This window comes from Vanessa cardui, chromosome 2, assembly GCF_905220365.1.
Source record: "Vanessa cardui chromosome 2, ilVanCard2.1, whole genome shotgun sequence".
Lineage (NCBI taxonomy): Eukaryota > Metazoa > Arthropoda > Insecta > Lepidoptera > Nymphalidae > Vanessa > Vanessa cardui.
Window position 1 is genome coordinate 1,970,698 of NC_061124.1, and position 23,478 is coordinate 1,994,175.

Here is a 23,478-nt window from a genome sequence, read left to right on the forward strand (position 1 = left end):
TTTAAATTAAATATATTTGCAAACAACATATTGTTATGGAAAACTGTATTTTAGTCACGTATTTCACAGGCGGAATATTTGCGAACGTATAATTTATAAATTAGCATGATAAGCTTCTAAACTTTTTACGAATTATTGGACTTATGGCGTGCGTGCACCAGACATACAAAATAAACAGAGTTATTTACTCTAAACTCTGAAATCTTCAATCTGTATGATTCGAACAAGTTTTTTTAAACTTTAATATAAAAACTAAATTAAATTGATAAAAAATATGGATTGGTAGGTTTTATGCTGTTTATACAAATGGTCCCTTCGTTTAAAATAATTAGACACGAAGAGAGATGTGTATATAATGCAGATTAAATTACGTTAATTAAATAATTAATATCGCAATAAGCCTAGCAAGAATCTGAATATAGTTTTAAGTTAGTAACATTTCCTTTGGGTGAGCTCATTTGCCAACAAAGCGCTTTCCTACGCTACATTGAATTAACATCCGTCGGCGGTTCGCTCAATCGCTGTCTCGCCGTCAGCTTTGCCGCGTTGACGCGAATAGACGTGTTCCGATTTGGCGCCAAAATGATTCCATACGATTTGAAACATCGTAACGTTTTAGTAAAGTTTTCGAAATATAACTGTTAATATTTTAATGTGCACAAAATTCTAACAGTTTCATATAAGTGAATTGAGTGTGGAAACTTAGTGTTGTGTTGAATTTATTTACTGTTACTCGTTTTTACACAATCGACTGCACGATGCAAACCGTTCTGAATTTGAATATTTCTATGTTGAGAGTGAACTGTTTGGTATTTTTAGAAATATGTTGACGGGTTTTCTTGTATTTTTACTTTTTTTAATACACACATTCCATATCGGTAAGTTCAATTATTTTAATGTTTCCGCCTAAGTATGTTCATCTACCTTCAATACTATTATTTTATGGCCTTTGTCTTGGTTAACTATTTAAATAAAATCTTATTACATTATTTTCAACACCATTACTTTTTATTTAGTATATAAATATAATACTTAAATATAACGATCAAATAAATATAATGTTTTCAACAATCTCTTAAAGTATATGAAGTTTTTATTTTTAATAAAACTAATATTGACCTCGGATGATTTAAAAGTTAGTTTGTTTGTAAAATTAGCACTAGCAAGTAGCGACAAAATCGTAGTAGTGTTAATAAAATATTTCACGTCATTTTTATGTTAGGTAGGAATTATATAGTGTTGTTAAAAATATATATTTTATAACCATGTAGGCGGTATTATAGCATTATGCTATAATACCGTTCACAAAGAGTAAAAAACAATGAATTGAATTTTATAAAAAATAAATCACATTACATTGTTATTACAAATAATAGAATCGCAATGAAAATGTCATTGTCAGCTCAATTATGGTGTCAAGTTTGCAACAAATATATAATAAAGCTATAATGTAAGAGATAAAGATAATATACATAAACTATTATTAATATAATATTCATATAGGTACGTTTAAAAAAAAAACATTCTAAAATCGTTCTTTATTTAAAATTTAAAAAAATATTGACATTAATTTTTTTTTTTAGATTTCAATTCCATTTCCATTATGTTAGCGACTCGTGTTTGATCAATTGATTACCGATTCGTGATGGTGCTCGATACCTGATAATATTGACACGACTAATAAAAACCGTAAAGTGTAAACTGCCATTATTGCTAGCCATATTTACGTCATATAAATAATCGTCATATCTTTATATAATCTAACAAGAAAATAACATACAATATTACAAGGATTTCGCTGATAAAATAAAAAAAAAAACATAAAACTAATAACAAAAAAGTTAATAACATCCTTATGTATTTTAAAGGCATATTTGATAGTACTAATTATTACAGTTTTAGGTATTGATTTATTTGTATTTACTGCGGTCTGTTCTATTGTAATAATTAGAACGATCGAAGACGAATTTGTGTCAAGTTCCTATTTGAAATACATCACATAACGACGCGTTATTTGTAGTAATTAAAAAGTAAAACAGAGAATCAAGTCCAAGGCTTGGGATCGACCAAAACAATTAAGCAAGAGTAACCAAGTACATTTGGGAAAATTATCTTAGAAGATAATCGTCCTCTTTAAAATCTCTTCGTTTTAGTTTTACTAATTTCAAGTTCAAGATACATTTTAAAAACCTGTCAATATCCCATTGTTATGCTTAGCGACATCGCTTTGAGGAGTTTAGTACTAATCCAAGAGAGCTGCTCCAATTTGAGTTGGTGGATTTCATTGTAATTGTGGTAGAATTAGAATTAGTAGAGCAGAGATGGCCCAGTGGTTAGAACGCGTGCATCTTAACCGATGATTGCGGGTTCAAACCCTGCCTGGGTTTGAACCCGCAATCATCGCAATCAAGCACCGCTGACTGTGACTGATGTGCTTAATTTGTCTTTATAATTCATATCGTGCTCAGCGGTGAAGGAAAACATCGTGAGGAAACCTGCTTGTGACAAATTTCATAGAAATTCTGCCACATGTGTATTCCACCAACCCGCATTGGAACAACGTGTTGGAATATGTTCCAACACCTTTTCCTCAAAGGGAGAGGAGGCCTTTAGCCCAGCAGTGGGAATTTACAGGCTGTTGTTGTGGTAGAATTTCATTAAAATAAGACACTTTCAACCTGAATGATGAATGTGTCTAACGTCATCTCATGATGTTTCTCTCCATCGTCAACAACGAGATGAATTATAAACACAAAACAAGCAAATGGTAATTCAGTGGTGCGTTCATTGGGTTCAGCCGCTGGGCCATCTCGGCGCCGAGATACATATTTGTAGTAAAAAGGATTCCTTATTACTTTTAATTGCTATTGCAGAGGAAAATTCAAGCAATTTAGTATATATTTGATTATATTAAAATATTAATGAACATTAATGATGACCACTCTTTTTGTATGATGAAAGTTTTAGTGATTTGGAACCGTAGCCGTAAATGATAACCAACCCTGCCTGCCTGTTCACTATTTAATTGATGAGGTGCAAGATTATGTATTGTCATGATTATATATTAGCGGGAGCGAAACAGACGCAAAACCTTAGTTATTTAATATAGATTTTTCATATAAATTTTAGAATCAATGTATAATCCTAACTGGCGATAGTTAATTGTGTAGGCAGGATAAAAAAGGTGGCCAGCAGTGGGGCGTTTGCTAGCTGTTCATTTAACCGCATTTTTTAAACAAATAAGTTATTTTTAATGCAAAATTTAATATTTTATCTTGTTTACTCGTTTCAAATTGCAATTATTCATAAAGGTCATTCAGTATATAACAATCTATACAAGTGTGAATTTTTTGCTCAAGCAACAACGCGTACCAATCGTGTTTCATAATAGTTTGCTCAGCCAATAAAAACCCACGTAATGGACGCTCGTTTAATTTTTATTAACAGACAAAGTTGTTTACCGAGCTGCCGCTATAAGCCATATTTTTAACAATTCGTTCATGTATTTCATTTATCAGTTATTTCTATCCGCTTAACCTTAGTTGAATGAGACAGGATTACGTAGGTTAATTATTAAAACATGTTTGTAAATTTTCTTTTTTTAATAAACTCCATTTATCTTGTTAATTTAATCCTGAACTATATTCAAAGTATATATATAATATATCAAGTCTTTTGTAGATCAGGAAATCAGATTATGATAATAAAATTCCACCTACACAGACATTGTTTGAAGCGATTAAATGAAAATGTGGTAATGACATAAATTACAGCGATTTATAAGGTATTGTTTACCTATCCTTTAAAAAGAAAACAGGAAATTTCATGATCCGTTGATTTGTACGAAGTTGTTAAGGTGCTTTGTTGGCAAAACGAAAAAGAATTAGCTGGAAAGCATGCATAAAAAATAATCTTATAAAACATGTAAACCAATTTTGAAAAGAAACCTAATTTCGGCTTATTGGGTATATGTTATAAAATATTTTCAACCAAAATAGACGCGAGCAAACATTTCTAGCTCAGTGCCAAATATAAATTGTTGATTGTATCTATTGATATGATCAGTCATTACACGGACGGATAAATAAATACTGTATAACATGTAGTCTAATTGACGGTAGGATATATTTAAAATATAAAATAACATAGAGACTACAGGCGTTTAATTTTTTTCTGCCTTAAAATGATATTGTATGGTTCAAGAAGTAACCTAATTTAAAGTTTTTGTCTTATATTTTAATTTTAATGAAGAGTAATTTACTTTGCAGAAGAAGGTAACAGTTTTCAGTAAGAACAGTTGCGCATGGTAATAGTAATAGTAATAGTAAAGAGTCCATTCGGATATCATAAAAAACTCAGTCAAAGATTGCTTTTAAGTATAGGTGAATTGGATTGCTTGATATATTCGCAACTGAAACATTTGATAAGTGAATATGAATTTCGTAATCACCTCGACCAATTAGACGATTGGAAGGAAAACACAAAGGAACTCAAGCCCGGTTCCTGAGATGTCTGTTAATTTTACGCTTTTAGGATTTCAAGAGAGTTATTTTAATACTGCTTTGTTTTCAAGATATCAGCCTGAGAACGTCAATTATTCTGCCAGTATAAGTCGACGGTTTAGGACTAATTAGAAAAATAAAATGACAGTTTCAAGAAACGAATCTTGAAAGTGACATCTACTTTCAGAATTTATCTTAAGGTCCACTCAAAGCCTTCTCAAAACGAAAGCTCTACCCCGACAGTAAAATAACTCATACCTGTCACTTTGACTGAAAAAAATTACAAGAATGATCTTCTTGATACATTTTAAAACGTACATAATTTAAAATACATTTTTCCATAGCTATATAATATAGAATAATATTTTGAAGTTCGTTAAATTAATTTTGGAACAAATTTTCTCTCACTATAAATCTGAATAAGTTAAATTATAGTACTACGTCCTAATTAGACTGTTTTCGTTACGTCAATTTGGATCTAAGCTCTTTCTAGATTAGATTAGATTAGAGAACGTCTAACAGCTGATTTATGGCGAGCAGGAGGCGTCTCGCATTTATAAAATCTATACAAGTAACACACAGTCCATTACTATGTTCCTTAATTATATTTTTTTAAATGTCATTGATTGTGCGTGGTCATCGTTGCCACATACTCCGGCACTGAAAGTAATTTAAACCAAATACATCGTCAATGCGCTAGCCGTGTTATTTGTGAATGTGCATATAATTGCATAGGTTATAACTAACCTTTAAAACTGGAACATAACAAAACAAAATATCAGAGTCTATGAACCATTAGTTTGCGCAAAGCCCTACCATTGATAATACCTAACAAATATCCCTTGCCAGCACGCATCTCGAAATGATTTTAGGCATTCACGTGGCCGAGCAGACAATCTGTCTGTACAAAAATGACTTGAAACTTATTCAACTTTCTCTTGCCAACAGTCGTTTGGGCATCGCTCGGCGCTGCTATTTTTGTGTAACCATTTCATTGCATATATTATAAACCACTACAAAATGTTTGTTTACAAGAAACTGATATGATATAAATAGCTGTGCCACAGCAATGCCTCATTACTTGGGCAATTGCTATCGATTTATTATACAGTATGCTGGTATAGTTTCTAATTCCCCGCATATTTAGTTATTGAGTTCATCAACATTTTTATCTTAATAGCTTTTATCTTAACATAGATACTTTCTAAATTGGACTAGCAATATCGATAACGTTTAAATAGATAATTTATTTTTTTATCCTGTAAACATGTTTGTAATTTCATTTGAAAATCGTAGGATTAAAGTTATACGTGTTTGTTTAAAGCAAGCTTTCTAGAATAAAAATAATGAAGATACAACCTTGGGTTTTTTTTCCGTTTCCTTTCCAAGCTAAGGCTGCCATATTTACAGCTTTCGAGGGACCGGACTTGTTTTTCTGCCTCTCCATATTCGCAATCTGTTTTCATTGTTTGTCATTTTCATCTTTGGGCTCATTAGTCAACCGCATTCTAAACTAATTGACTTATATGACCTTACAATTCGTTTTTATTAACTAACTAGCGGTCGCCCGCGGCTTCGCCCGCGTAGATAACGGTTCATAATCAGTCTTTTAATATCCCTACTGCACGGTCACATTTGAAGAATTACTGCAACCGGCGCTTGGATCTATTGTGATAAACCTCAAATTCGTGATCACAGCACCTCAGCCAGACCAACATCAGCCACGAATCTGATGAGGTTCTTAGGGTCGGAGGCCATTATGCCCTCTAAGGACCGGAGTTAGAACATTTTATAGTTCTATCTTTTATAGTTTAGGCATCATACGCAAAAAATCAACTTTTTTGGTAGATTTTTTCCTTTTTTGTCCGAAAAACCGAAAATATCTTACGGAACCCTATTTTTTTTCAAAATAAAATTTAGCCTATGTTATGCGGGATTAATTTAGCTTTCGAATGGTGAAAGAATTTTTAAAATCGGTCCAGTATTTTTTGAGCCTATTCATTACAACCAAACAAACAAAGTTTTCGTCTTTATAATATTAGTGTAGATTATTGGATTGTATGATCCACTTCTTATATTTTTATTGATATTGTTAAAATAATATTATTACAGTAATTCTAAAATCATAACTTAGTTATTTATTTATTAAACAAAAACAATGTCATTTAAATGTTTTTGAAAAACAATTTGGTCTTAACCTGGATTGTCTATATTGACTTAGATGCTTAAAATATTAGGGCGTTTGTCTAGCTAGGAATTTATTTCCTGATGGGTATATGTGTAAGGTCTTTGGTACCATACTCTACTTCAAAACAGCAATCCTTAGTATTTTTGAGTTCCAATTTATAGGGTAAGTGAGATAGTTAGAAGAAGAAGAAGAATAGTAAGATATGTGTAAGACTTAGGATGATATTAATATATGATATGAATTGTAATATTCAACGGCAGATACAAAATAAGTCGCACTAAGGGCTAGAATTGTACATTGGGCAACTAAACTTAAATATTTAAATTAAATATATAAACAATTCGATAAGGTCCAATCGAGTAAAAATAAACTCCTAATTAAATACGAGTAGGTACATACAGATTATAGAAAGGAAGCAAAAACAGCAGATTTTTTATGTTCGCACCATTCAATTTTACTTCTTTAGCTGATTTTATTTAACCTTTAGAGTTTTTTCACTGGTGACAAGAGCAACCAGGTACGTTGACTAAGGCTTCCTTTATTTAATGACTTTAGCTTGAAATGAGCACGTAATTCTCAGTCGCATCAAGTTGCTTACGTACATATCAGTAAACTTAATTGTTTGCGTCAGATTTTTAAAACATTGTAAAGGAATTAGGTATTTACGTCTTTTATTCGTCATGACGGATGTCATAAGGTTTCTGAAGAATTATGAAAATGTCCATATTTGTTTATAAAATTCGTTGCAAGTTCGTTTGGTACGGAAATTTCGTTATGTTACTAATGGTGTGTTCCGAGTATGTGGGTATTGAGGGCGGTTTTGTTCCCATGTGAAGATTCTCAGGTCTTGCGATGGGACAGTTAGGTCTGTGGTCTAACCGTTTCTTGGCATACTTGGGGAGACGGATCTATTACATTTGCCTCTGAACAAAATAGTCGCAATAGTTAATATTTTATGTGATTTGTTAATTGTTTAATATGCAACATCTCTTATTACTTATATAAAATTAAGAGACTAATACGTTCCAATTTGTAATAGAAATTTGGATCTACAATTGATACAATTATTTTATGATTATTGTGTCAAATGTACAAAGAGGTTTCGTTAAAAACGTCCTTACAATAATTGAGGTAGGTAGGGCTTTGATTCCCTTAATGTGTTTTTTTATTTGATAGGAGGCTCATGTTATATAAGTACCGTCTAATAGATTTTTCCTACTGAAATCAAGTAATTGCTGTGATTGCGATAGTTGATAAGTGCGAGCTTTTCATATCGCAAAATACTTAATATATTAAGGGATATGTAAAGTATCTTATCTACGTACTTCTGTTTATTAATATTCAATACATATTTCCTGTTCAGATTAATAACATTCTTGTTATTGACACTACAGGTACGTGTGAGATGTATTAATTGTTAGCACGTGATTACTCACATTGTATTCGCCTTATTTCAATAAAACACACAATACAAACGCAAATGAGTAACTCTAATCATCACGTGACACTATTTAATTTGTGTGACTTGAAACGTCTACAGTTCTCTTATTAATAATTATTAACTCATCATACCTACACATGTGTGAACAAATAACTAATAATGATAAAATGACATTATGTGAAAACAGTTTGTATTGTGAAACTAAATTATGTGAATATAACAATGTTATGGAGACGACTAGTGATGTACAGATAAGAAATGAATATTTCATTGCGTACAAGAGAACGAGTTCTAGTAATAACATCACTAGACGTAAGATTATTATCAGATGGGGCGAGACACACAATGCAGGTTAATACTCCTGTATGCGACACACGTGTAAATATAACATGAACTAGTTAAATGTTAATGTACTCTAAACGAAGATGGCCATGTAGATCGTCTATTTATTGCTTTTTTGTATGCCAATCATATTTTAACTTAGCGCTACGAACTACACGGAATTCATTTAAAAACTCTTTGATATTTACCAAGTATTTAAATTAAAAAAAAAAAAAACTTTTGATTGACAAGAAAAAGATTTGAATTCCAAAGAAAAGTACCTTTAATGATAGATTTTTTTAAAACAATTAACAACTTATCAATCTTTAGAATACATTTCTACGAACCTTTCAAATATATCGTCCGCACGTGCTATCAATTGTGCACGTGGATTCGTTTCGCTAATAAAATGTTATGAAAAATGTGTGAAAAATATCATTAAATACGTAACATACGTCAAATGTCAACTACATCATTGTTCAATAGAGATGCATTGAAAATTTCTCGAGTACAGTAAACGAAACAAAAAACCTTCATAGAATTAAACGAAACATAATTATCATATGTTTTCATACAAGTGTTGACCAATCACAAAGCAGAATTTTGACAGACTTAAAAAATAGTATTCGTTCATTCGCTAAAAGTTTCTGCTGCAGCGAACTGCCACTGAAAATGTTTTTAACAGAAAAACTGTAATTGAAAAGCCTAATTTGAATTTTGATTCGTATAGCTGAATTTCGCAGTTCCAAAAGTATGTCACCTTGCCCATTCGATGCCCATTCATGTAAAACGCTCCAAAATTAATGTCATTAGTCAAAATGCACCATCATTATATCGTCTGCATTTCAAACTGGTGTTTACTGTGGCGTGTGTCGTGATTCACCTGATTTGACGCGGCATCCATTTTAATTGATCTGAGAGGCAGAGTATGCGCAAAAACGTGCAGACTATGTGATTATTATACAAAATCGTCGAAGACTTTGACTTGACTGTCTAAACAGGAGGAAGAAAAAACGTCTAATAAATAATGAATAAGAAAATAGGTCTATAAGTAGAGTTAATCATTGTAGAATAACATCAGAAACTTATTATGCTAATTTTAATCGCATAAATAATTATGATTATTGGAATATCTTAACGAGACCAGATATTTAACTATAAGTTTTAATATCTTCCAATACTAATGTAGTATTTAAATAAGCAGTTATCGTAGAAGTCGCAAACGAAATTACAAGTAATAAAGGAGAAACAAGTATCACAGATGCCAGACATGGCAGTGGCGTCACCGCGACGTGCTCGAAACGAGCAACTTTCTGTTAACTAAGAAACAACATGTCGAATGGCTTACGTAAAGTTAAGCTATAAATAGATCGACTAGTATAATTCGAACAAGATTAAAGATTTAAAAAGAAAAAGAAGAAAATTTTCATAAACTGACTGCTTATCAACTCAAGTTTATAATTTAAAGTATTGTCTAACGATGTGTTGACCAGTTGATAAGAAATTTCGAAAATCATTATACAGTTTCAACATTTATCATACGGAAGTAAATTTAAAGAATTTATAGTCAAATTAATCACGATTCAGGCATACCTTGACTAACGCAGTATTGCCTTTTTTCAAAATCAATGTGTAGATAATTATATTGATTGCATGATAGATATGAAGAAATCTTACACAATTTCTTAAATCAAAGTCAAGTATCTGAATCTTATGAAAAATCATAGTCTCTTAACTTCAATATTTCACTTATTCATTTTTTTTTTAATTTAAATTTATATCTTGATCTTATCTACATTGACGAAACAAAATGTATATTGCGGAATTCTATAAAATCTTATGAAATATTGTCTCGCCAATATGCACATTTCGTATATGCAAAGGCTCTATTAATTGAGCTGTCGAATAATTACAGTACCGATAAGTTGTTCAAATTTGAATCATAATTAAATTGTTTTAAGGGTGTAAATGCATTACAATGAATTATATTTGTACAAGGCAGCTGCAACAAAAACTGTGACGGATATAGAATTGTTTTTTTGGGCAGAAAACTTGTTTATCCACTAAAGGGCGTTCAATAAATTACGCCATACAGTTTTTGCAAATGTTAGTTTAGTTAAATGGAAAATAACAACATTTGTACTTGTTAATTTTTTATACACATTATTTTTAGGATCATACTAATTCTCCAATGTTAGTCAACAACAAAAACAGCCTGTAAATTTCCCACTGTTGGATTTAGGCCTCCTCTCCCTTTGAGAAGAAGGTTTGGAATATATTCCGCCAAGCTGTTCCAATGCGTGTTGGTAGTATACACAAGTGGAAGAATTTCTATGAATTTGGATTGTTAGTCATTTAGAAGAAATTTCTTAAAGCAATATGATAACTGATTGTTTCACTGATTAATTACCTAATATATCATATAACAAATTTAAAGTAAGAGTGAGTTTATTAAAAGTAAAACCTCTGATAGTTGTCGCTCCAGTTCATGTGCTATAAAAACAAACCAATTTTTCAATCAAATGCTTTAACATAAAAGTTATATTTTCTCGTTGGTAAAAAAACGATTACAGTTTGTTTTACTATAATTTCAACGTTGTATACGTTATTAAGTTGAAGTTTTCTAAACATTGCCTTTGGTTTACAGCCAACTCTTCAAGTCTGCTATGCGGGCGCACCAAAGAGGTGGAGGTGGGCGGAAACGTCGGCGCAGGTGCAGCGCTTGCGCTCACATTACTGCGCCCCCCATCGTCCACCTCGACTAGTCCTTGTCAATTGCGTCTGACTGCACCAGACGCGGCGGCCTTCACTGTTCGTCTCATTGATGTTAAGGTAAGATCTTTTATTATTTATGACGCACCCTATCTTTCCAACCATCCATCATTTATATCACAATAACGCCCCGGCTTCGCACGCGTGCAATTCTGGTACTAAAATATATACAGAATTTTTCTTGTTTCTTTACTATATTTTCCATGTACTATATACAAAAATCTGCCTCTCGTATCACTCTATCTATTTAAAAAACTCTCATCAAAATCCGTTGCATGGTCTTAAAGATCTAAGCATACATAAGGATAGACAGCGGTGAGCGACTTTGTTTTATAGAAAATAATGATCTAAAAATAATGTCATACATTGTCAAAATATCAGATTGAAGAAATTTAAGAATCCGTCCAGATATGCCTGGGTAATATCCAGATAAATTATTAATGATCATCATGTAATTACTAGTAGTATCTAGCGAACGAGTGCTTGCTACTCAATCTTGGACACAATTGAATGAATGGCTCATTATAATGCGGTATTGTGCCAAGTAGGTGAAGGCGGGCAGGAACACGCATTTCCATGCAATAAATACAACTCAACAACGTTAATTTTTATAAATTCCTAAAGATATTATTTTAAGCAGATATAAATTACACGAAGTTCGTCTAGAATCACCAAAATTAAGTTAAAACTGGTTTGTTAGAAAACGAAAAAAGAAGGCGCGGTCAATTCGATTATTTGGACAAACGGATCTTGATATTTGTCTTTTGTAAATGATGTTCATGTTTAAAAATAACTTTTTGTCTTATACATGCTATATTTATTCATGTTATCTTATAAATTAAAGATTAAATATAATCAAAAGTGTGCTGAAATACATCGATGACTTCTATGTTATTATTCATCTTCTGAAAACGATAAAATTGATAACCATGAACCAAAACTTAAAACTGAACGAATATATGAATCATATACCGAGAAAAATCGATTTCTTTTTATTAATTACGGTCGCATAACGGTTACGAAGATTTAAAGATTAAAAACTGTATAAATCGTCAGCGTTACGACATAAATGTAAATGCGAAGGATTTTAAAATTACACCCATCTTCCATCATACATCTTTTTTAATTACGTAAATTCACGAGAAAGTCTGTTCGTATATTTTATTTACCTTATAATTATGAACTTGTTTGATTTTTTAATATAGCAACAACGAGTAAGCTTATTAAATGCCATAATGGTTTTCAGTAATCTTCTGCAAAGGTTATAGGCTAAATAGCTTTACGATAATCCTATTGGAGCATATTAGAGGTAATTCCCCGCAATAGAAGCCGCATGAAGCATCAGACACTATTATGTGATTATATAATATTATCTGATGAACCTATATCAATCTAGAGTGGCCTTAATTCTTTATTATATGCTTCATAGACTCGACTTAGATATCGAGGAATACTTACAAGAACATAAAAATGCTATATGAAACAGATCAAATCACGGATTCACTTGGTGGTAGGGCTTTGTGCAAGCCCGTCTGGGTAGGTACTACCCACTCATTAGTTATTCTACCGCCAAATAACGGTACTCAGTATTGTTGTGTTCCAGTTTGAAGGGTGAGTGAGCCAGTGTAACTACAGGTACAAGGGACATAACATCTTAGTTCCCAAGGTTGGTGGCACATTGACGATGTAAGCGTCATTCTCTATGGGTGATGTTGACCACATACCATGAGGTGGCCTATATGCCAACCAACCTCTACCATAAAAAAAATCTCGTTCGAATGTCAATAAATCTTTTGTTTCGTGAGATGCTAATATAGCGGTATTTGCATAAACCATTTGCGGACAGAGCTGGCTTGTCGCAACCAGGAAGTCACATTAAAATCACATAGCGTACACAATGAGAAAATAACTGGGGCCATAACACTTTGAACTGTGTTTATATGATGCTCATCTTTATTCGCCACGCTCGATTTAGACGATCTCGTATGTGAAATAGTTTATTTTACGACACCATTTCGGTATTCGCAATGAGAAAATGGCAAAACACATTTGTATTGCGAAATTGTGTGTTGCGTTTATATTTGTGTTATAAAATGAAAAAAGTTTGTATAAGTAACTAAATTAAATGACTTGTTTACTCACAGCTAGTAATTAATTATTGATTTAATAGATAACAATGGCTGAGATGGCCCAGTGGTTAGAACGCGTGCATCTTAACCGATGATTGCTATGTGCTTATTTTGTGATTATAATTCATTTCGTGCTCAGCGGTGAAGGAAAACATCGTGAGGAAACCTGCATGTGACTAATTTCATCGAAATTCTGCCACATCTGCATACCACCTGCATTGGAACAGCGTGGTGGAATATGTTCCAAGCAAGCCTTCTCCTTAATGGAAGAGGAGGCCTTATCCCAGCAGTGGGAAATTTACAGGCTGCTACTTTCCTTTACTTTTTTTTTAGATAAAAATATGTGGTTTGAGTTGTCGCTGGGCTTTACTAAATTTTTATAATTTTTCTTAAATTTAAACAGCCTTTAGTTACTAAGTCGACGTTCGCTTAGTATTTCGATTTAACATAGATTGGTATAATGAGTCATATATCAGTATATAATCAGAAAATACGAAGGTTAGGTGTTCATCAAATATACTAAGTTATTTAATTTCTTTTTATCCTATACAACAAAGCGTTTCCATTTTATTTTATAATTCTATAAAAATTGAATTTAAAAATACTCGTTTTAGTATCTTTTATGTGTTTGTATTGTATATTTTATTAATTTACGTTAAGCGATCAGCTGAAAGCCGCTGTAATACGACTCAACTATATAATACAAAATATAAGTCGTAAAAATCTTTCCTTTTGCTTCAATATATAGCAAAAGCTATAAGATTTTTTGTAGTAGAATGACTTTGGATACACGAGCAACATACTATATTAAAATATGTCATTAATCAAATCAATTTAATAACAATTTTGATACAAACAATAGTAGTTTATATGTATGACAAGTAACTTTGCTTACAGACTACTTTTATGTAATAATAGTTATGTATAAAAAGTGTCTGTTTAGAAGTACAGTATTGTCGGGAATGTTTGATAAATAACTCGTCTCAGGCCGTAGCCGTCATATGTTCATCCATGCTTAGGTTCAAGCCATCAGGTGCTGTTACATACTATATGAGCAATGCAATTGAATATTTTTCTAATTGCGTCTTCTAAACATTATATCTTGAAGCGTGAGTCATAGCAACATTTACTTAGGACCTATATATAGATTTTAACATTGATATTAATTAAAAACAGTTGGAAAGAAATCAGAGGTTAACTGTATAAAAAATGGACGACTGTATTTCAAACGAAATGCGTTTTAACTCAAAAGAAACACCTGTCAGTGTTGTAATAAGGCAGGTGCAAAAAAGGCGAACTACCTGTATAAAAAATTACATAGTAATTAGATAGATACGAAGTAATTAGATATTAAAAACTAGTTCAAGACAAAACGGTCGATGTCTCGTTGGCCAGGATTAAAATGCCAACGACCCCGCGTTATCGTTAGGGAGCGTTCAGTCTCAACTATTAGGTGAACATGGATCAAATGTTAATGAAATTATTGTTGATAACACAATGTATTAATAGCTTGGACACTTTAGTTATTAATAGTTAAGATAATTAAGACAAATTACACAAATGTTTTTACGATTAAAAGCGACATTAAATTAATCAAATGAAAAACGTCATATGAAGCGTTCGGCTGCAGTGTGATGGTCGGTTCCCCTTTCCCCAATAAATGTAAAATACTGATTGTCTAAGGCTTGGCTATCATTGACGTAGCCAACAATACCTAAAGAGGTGCCTAGGTGCCTAGGTTTATGCATCCTCTCCACATGTCTGCCATCAATAATATCAATCTAAAAACGTGCCTGGTACATTATTTGTACCACGGGAAACCCTTTAGTTTGGAGGCTCGCAAAGGTAATCCAACTGTCGCCGCGTCAAGGTAGCATGTGCAAGCAACCCGTATCTCCTACTAAGATACGAAGCGGGTGCCGCTGTTTTTATTCGGAGTGCTAGAAACACCACCGTTCTAGATTCCGGAGTACTACTTACCCCCCGACTTCATATGAAGAAACACTTAAAAGAGTTCGTCCAAATAGAATAAAAAGTACTAGTCATTTAATTGTCAAGTTAAGTATAGTGATATATTACATGTAGTATGTAGTGTAAAGTATTAGCTAATGTGTGTTATTTATGGTGTATAGCGATTATGTAAAACTATTGATACTGGATATTGATGGGTTGGTCCGATGAGAGAAAGGGAGTTTACCTGTGTTCGTGTATTGTCTTTGCCATAATCATATATCCTTACAAATTGTATTATTAAATATATTAATTATGTCTACTTGTCAATCCAAGTTCACCAACATTTGGAGTGGAAGAAATATATAACAACCGTCATGCAACACTTTAAGCTATAATTAAACATAAATATCAAGTGAACTAGATAAATGTAATAGTTATATTATTAATTAAATTCATTGTAAATTTATTATTTTCTTAGAACAACGCATTTAATATTTCTACGTATTAGCATTTCATAATTAACAAATAAAGAATAGTTAAGTCTCTATTGATCGTAGACTCATAAAATTATATGTTTATTTTAATAAAATATCATATATAAAAATGTGTTGAATGAGAAAAGAAAAATACTTCGTTTAATTGCTAACAAAACCATTCAATTTAATATTGTTAACTCAATAAAATAATTATTACAAATGAGTTAAGATAATTGAGCGTTTAATGTTTCAACGTGACAAAGTAAAGAAACAATAATCTATGATACTTTATTACGTTATATGTTTAAATAAACAGCTAATATATGTATATTCATGTAACATTATTTGTTATGATGAATAACATATTGTTATAGAAAGCTAAAGATACTTTTATTTAATAAAGATACATAAATTGTGTGAGAATTAAATTTAAAAAGCTAGAATTTTGAACTAATAAAATGCTTGGTTTTTCTTAAGTCTAATTATATTTTTTTTTTAAATTAACTTGCAGTTCTAGAACAAGCTTCTGTGACAACTGCGTCAATACAGACTATAAATAAAAACAAAACAAAAGAATAGCGTTGCCATAGCATTTGTCCAACTCCGTGGTCGAGTGGTGTGTGCACCGGTTTTCATGGGTACACCACATCTAGGTCCCGGTTTCGATTCCCGGCCGAGTCGATGTAGATTATCATTAGTTTTCTATGTTGTCTTGGATCTGGGTGTTTGTGGTACCGTCATTACGTATAGCTTCTTACATTGGGATCAGAGTAATGTATGTGATGTTGTCTCATATTTATTTATATATTGACTTACACCAACAACTAAGTTGGTGTATATATAAATATACATCGAATTAGTCTAATAATAATAATTAACACAAATGTCATGTGTAAGAAAGAAATGATTAGGGCAAGTCCTCATTGTCACTTTGATCATACAAGAAAGCCCTCGAAGTGAGTGCTCTTGATACGAGTGTGCCACGATTGTATGATAAATAAAACACGCTCGCATCTCCGCTTGAAAGATTAAAAAAAATCTTTATTATCCTTACAGCTAAAAGTGAACATTTCGACTTAATCGAATTTGTAAAGCAAGTAGGCATTTAATTTAGTCGCTTAGTCAATTTAATCAAATTAGCTTCATTCGTCATAATGATAAATAATTTGTAATTTTGGTGCTATTCACCGAAGACACACGCAACGTCCTTTGAAAGGTTAACTCTTGTCTTTCAATTCTTTAAATACAACGGCAAAAGGTCAATGACCGGTTACAGTACTAATTATATAAAAAATGTAAAGTCTAATTGAAGAAGGAATGATATGAACCAAACTTAGATTTACGTTTTTCATACGATTTGTTAATAACTCAGCTATATTGTGCACTAATAATAGTTATTGATTGATATATCATTATTTATAATACAACACTATTTTACGTAACTACTCATATCTATATTAATTTTACTTCCAAAGTTCCCATAATATCGTCGACGTTCAAAGAGTAATTTTTCGGAAATTCATATTGTATATTATTGATATTCAATCACAAATGTTATTTCTTTTTTTGTATTTGGAATAGACGACATATGTTTGTTCCCAAATACGTAGGTAAAAAGGTTGTTATGTATCTTGTACTGAAATATATACTTAATTAAGTCATACAATTGGGAATTTTACTGTTCTGCGTCATTTGACATGCCTTTTACGGCCCATCGTACTTTATGGTAGGTGGGATTGAAGGTAATTTTCAACTCAATGAAGCGCTTTGTGCTAATATTGCTATCCGTTGCCCTTTCACGATCAAATTACTAAATTGTATTCGATGAAAATTGGTATGAAGCCAACTTGAACCATTTTTATGTCAAGCATCCCACGTCAAAACGCTAAAACGCGAGCGGCACCGAGGGCGAATTTATATCACCACCACATATATGTACATATACATAATATGATAATTGCATACAATTGGAAGTTCATAATAATCGACTTTAACAGCAAGATTTATTTTTAATTGAAAGCAAAGAACATAATTCTTTTCAATATGACGACTAACAGACATTCTTTATTACACACCAATACTTAAAACTAAATTCAACATTTGGATAAAACAAAATTTGCATGAGTGCATGTTATATAGTTTGACAAAACGGACATATACTCTATTAATTAAAACTGACTCTGTTTGATTAAATTCGCAATTTTTTATAAGACACTTTAATGTGCATCTGGATTATTAAAATTACAATTTACATATTTAGCGGTAGTTATTACAAAATTAATTGCTATTTAAACTAACTGTCTTCCGCTTTCGTTTTTGCTCTGGTAAGGTAAAAAAGAGAGGATACTGCTAAGTGACGTCGCAACTTTAATTATAAAATTCCATCCAATATTTGTAATAGGCGGTTGATGGCGGCACTTGACGGTAAGTAGTCATCACCGCCCATAGACAATGGCATTGTCAGGAACATTATACATTCCTTACAACGCCAATGCGCCACCAACTAGTGAACTAAGATGTTATGACCCTTGTGCCTGTAGATACACTGGCTCACTCACCATTCAGCCGAATCCTGACCTTACTGATTACTGTTGTTTGGCGGTAAAATATCTAACCACCTATGAATAGGTGGTACCTAAAAAGTAGCTTTATATAATCACTTATAACTCAAGCTTTATTTTATAAAGTTCGTGATACTAAAATAATTGTTTAGTTGTATTAATTTACATTTATGTAATTATTCGTCAGTTCTCCTCTTTTATTTTCGATAGATATAATTTTTCAATAATTTAAAATAATAAATCTAGTGTATTTTTATTTCCATTTCGATCTTTTACATCTATATTTACACAGTGATACGTACATGTGGTTCTTTTAAACTTTGGAATCATTTCTGGGTCAAATCCTTCTAATTTCCGCCTCGAAGCGCTGAAATATAACCTTAGAGTTGTATAATTCGAAGGGGTCACTTATTAACCTTGTACTATTTATTTGTCCTTACTTTAAATACTTAAATTAAAACGATACTGTTATGGTAAAGTCGGAAACAAAACTTTTGATCAAAACATGATGGAGTCATCAATACGCTTTATTTCTTCACATACTTTTTTTAATTTAAACTTCGTTACATTCCAGAATGTCTAATTTGTTTGCAGGAAATAATTAAGTGATATACACTGTAGGTAACATTTTACATTACTACAGTAATCTAAATTGTTGTTAAATTGAAAAAAATAGTAATGAGTATTCAGTTGTTATAAAACTACTTGAAATTCTCTTAATCAAGGTTGAAAACATTATGCTAATACTAAACGCCACTTATAATTATATTAATTATTTCAGTTTTATTTATATTTATTAAAAGTAGAACAAATATATTTTTCAGAGTATTCGAAATAACGTTAATTGATATCCTTATCTATCTAACTAATTTGAATATATGTCTCTTTTATAGTTAAGTGTATGTACAGTCAGAGTAAGAAATCTTAAACTCATTCCTTTATCAAGTCGTAAACTCTTAGTACCTTTTGAAACTAAAGCACTAAACTGACAACTGCATATAAAATTCAACTTACAAAGTATGATAACTTGGTTCAAAATAGTGTAACATTTTTGGACTAAGTCTAGTTTTATATCAACATGAAATCTTTTTAAGGGCGTAATTAGTCATTACAATAATATGATATCTTCTACTGAATTGTCAGATTATCGGTCATACTGAGCACACGAAAATAGATCTTAAGGTGACGAACCTTTTCTTACCCCGACTGTACAAGTTAAGTATACTAATAGGTGTTGTCACGCTAATCCATTTAACAAGCCGTAATTTTTTATAATAACACGATGCACTTATAAAATTTCCGCTTTAACGTGATTATCAGTCACGCGGCAAGTGCTATCGTTATCAAATACTGAATCCTTAAGAGTACACCGTATGGCTTCTTTGGGTTAATGAATTATGTAGTAGATACTTATAAAATGCTAAATTAATGTAGTTACAATACTGTTTTATGTAACTGTAATAAGGTAGAATCTACTTACCGAAACGGTAACATTTAACATGGTTACATGATTCAAAAGAGCTTATATGCTTTCTTGAATAAATAATATTTTGATTGTCATTTAATTCCATAATGAGCTTACGTTTTTGGCTTCACCGTGTTTGGAGTCAGGGTCAAGTGGTGTTACGTACTTTATATCCTTTTCAGTACTTCGGGCAACGTGTGTACTAAATTTAATGATGATTGCCTGAGTTAGTTTACTTTATGCATAAAAGGTAGTATAAAAACATTTTTATTTGTCTTATACATATATTATATTGGTTGTTGCCCTTAGGTGGTATTTTAGAGGTTGTTCGTCAGGTGTTGTAATAAAAAGATAGCCCAGTTAGGACACCTGGGAGACAAAGCTTGATTCATAACAAAATGTCTTCAAATTCAGTCCAGTGATTTGGTCGTGAAAGAGCAAGATAGATAGACAAAGCTACATTCTCATTTATAATATTAGTTAAAATTAGTAACGACTTGTTATTGACACAAAAATCTAGCTTACAACCAAAAACTTAAGAAGTAAAAATAAAGTGAGTTTCCTTAATACGATATTTCGTATCGTTACGTCTTAATTTTTCCTCATTCTGTATATTTCCAATTCGTGATTAATTTCGGCATAGTAATTTATAAACCAGTAGCACGTTGTAGAACTTCGTTGCTTAGTTATGAAACGTGACATAAAATTACAAGGTTTCAAGCCGCAAGGAGTTACCCTTTCCAATTACAATCATGGTTGATACATAACACCGTCGGATTAAAGGAAACTTCGTCGGAAAATTCTTCGCAATGCGGTCGGTGTCATGTTGCCTTGTTATCAGAGTATCTTATGTAATTAATATGCAATCGCTTTTGTAGAATTACATTGGTTTTGTTTTATAAATTTAGATTTAAACTCTAAATAACGATGTCTTAGCTCCAATGCTTTTGGCTGTTAGATTATTGTTTAGATAATTATTGTGCTAAAACTCTGATCATTACATTACCATTAACATCCTGCATGAATTAAAATCAGTTATAATATTTCACAATATGCCCATACCGGTATCTATCTATCTCAGATACAGACAAATATTCCACTACTCGTCGTATATGGCCAATTTATAAAGCGTACGTTGTCATAGTTACTGTGACCAAACAAAGCAAATCACGCTTTGGAACGGCAGCGATTATCTGTTACCAGGTGCTGAGACTTTATGTTCGTTATTTCATGATCTAAATCAAGGCCACTGAATAATAAATTAAGGTGCCTCGTTGACTATATTAAGTAATGACTTATATGGATTTGAGTTGAACACAATTTGTTATTTTTAAGAAGGATATTGATAATATGTTGAATTTTGTAATACCTAATATCAGACACTTAACTTGCTTGATGGATATTATAAACTCATCTTTGAGCAATACGAGGATATCTATGGTAAGATTATTTGGCCATTTTTTCATTTTTCCAAATTCATCCACTATGGATTACCACTGTGGATTTGAACTAAAAATCATTTGAAACAATCGACGTTCAATTTTAAAGTTTTAGAATTCTAATATCGCTGATCATATTTTATGTATCACATCATACAAAAATATATCTCAGAATTGTCATCGTCGTATCAAACTGTATGTGAACTGCGAAACTCTTTAGATGATATCTTGGTAGTGACATGGATAGCTATAACCAAAATAACTGAAATAATAAAATAAAGTTTTATTTTGCTGATGAATCACTTACTTATTATGAGAATAAATAAAAATTTTAACAAAAAGAAAAACCGACTTCAAACAAAACACTATTTTAAAACAAATAAAAATATACTAAAAACTAGTAAAAATAATTGCATATTTAACATTTTTTTGAGAGTCCTCCTAGGGAAAATGAAAAGAAAAATATTAGACTACTTAAAAGTCGATTTACGATTATATGACGTAGTTATAGTTATTGTTATATTTGGAGCCGGTGTCAGCCACGGGCACACGCTTCAACAATCAAAAGAAAGAAGCGATACGAGCCTCTTGATTGACCCAGTATAATATCGTATAAAAGGTAATTTGTAAGAAACATATTTCTTAAAGTATTCTTGTATTGTTTTTTGATAGATATAGTATAGGGTTGGCTGACACCGACTCCAAATATAGCAATAATTATAACTACGTTATATAATCGTAAATCGACTTTTAAGTAGTCTAATATTTTTCATTTCATTTTCCCTAGGAGGACTCTCAAAAAAATGTTAAATATGCAATTATTTTTACTACTTTTTAGTATATTTTTATTTGTTTTAAAATAGTGTTTTGTTTGAAGTCGGTTTTTCTTTTTGTTAAAATTTTTATTTATTTTTTGATTTTAAGTGAAGCTGATGTAGACTTACATTTTTTTCCTAACATGGATAGATTAAGCGTGCCGTTTATATGAATCAGAAACTACTTTGGGGACAATTTCAAAATAAACTTTCGAATAAAGCAAAAATAGACTTTCGAAAATGCGGATTTAATACGTCACGCGGCGTAAACTACAAGGATCGCTCGAAAGAGCTGTAATCGAACTCAGCAAAAAATCTTTGAAAAAGATCAACTATATTTCGGACATCATATGACATCACATCACATACACAAAATTTGATTAAAGATAGTAAGAAATTCTGCCCCATATCGCACCCTAACTGCGAGCCGTATAGGAGTTCCATCACTACACAGTATAAAACAAAGTTGCTTTCTCTGTTCCTATATCTTTAAATCTACGCAACGGATTTTGATGGGGTTTTTTTTTTAGAGATAGTGTGATTCAAAGAGAAGGTTTGTGTATATAATACATGAACAATATAGTAAAGAAACACTGATAATTTTAGAAGTTTGCGATGTGATGTCGTAAATAAACAAATTCTGTAGTATATTTAGTATCAGTATTGCACCCGTGCGAAGCCGGGGTGGGTAGCTAGTTGATTATAATATTTGACTATGATAATTACATAAACATAACCACATTACGGAAGGTGACTCAAATATCCAAATAACCTATAAATAAAAGATTCGACTGAGTATCGCTAACGTGCTCCTCAGAATTATTCCGTTCCCTTCCGTTCCGTTACTTTGTCATGGATCCTGTGCTCAGAACCTTACCAAACTTTCACCAAATTACCCTTAAAGTATATATTTTATAATAAAAAAAGAATTATCAAAATTGGTTAACGTGATTTTCAGTTATTCACCGATTTGTCGCGCATATACATAATGCAAATTTAAGACTTATGTCGTTTTCATATGGATACCATCATCGGAAAAAAATAAAAAAAATGGGACCCCACGGGAAGCACTACCTTTCAAACAAAAAAAAAAATTATCAAAATCGGTCCACCCAGTGAAAAGTTATGAGGTAACAAAAAAAAAAAAAATACAGACGAATTGATAACCTCCTCATTTTGGAAGTCGGTTGAAAACAATATAATACGAACATGTGCTAGAGTTAATCAAATAACACATATATATACATTTTGTACTTGATATCTACATGATTAACACAATTACATATGATATTTATACATAAAAATAAGTTATTGATACTGTTCTTAGAAGTACCAGACTTCACTTTGTTATAGTACTAAGAAAAATAAAAAAAATATGTACGTATAAATTAATATATCCTATTTATATATACACAG

At 31.6% G+C, this 23,478-nt stretch overlaps 1 protein-coding gene across 1 annotated transcript in view; it reads left to right on the forward strand.

The window, feature by feature from the left end:
• The first annotated feature begins 495 nt into the window (after window positions 1–495).
• Window positions 496–23,478, forward strand: part of LOC124538297 — a 54,789-nt gene continuing 31,806 nt past the window's right edge. Inside the window, exons 1-2 of the mRNA XM_047115315.1 lie at window positions 496–878; window positions 11,100–11,284. Coding sequence (XP_046971271.1) covers window positions 824–878; window positions 11,100–11,284 — 240 coding nt within the window. The 5' untranslated portion in view covers window positions 496–823. The remainder of the gene's footprint in view (window positions 879–11,099; window positions 11,285–23,478) is intronic.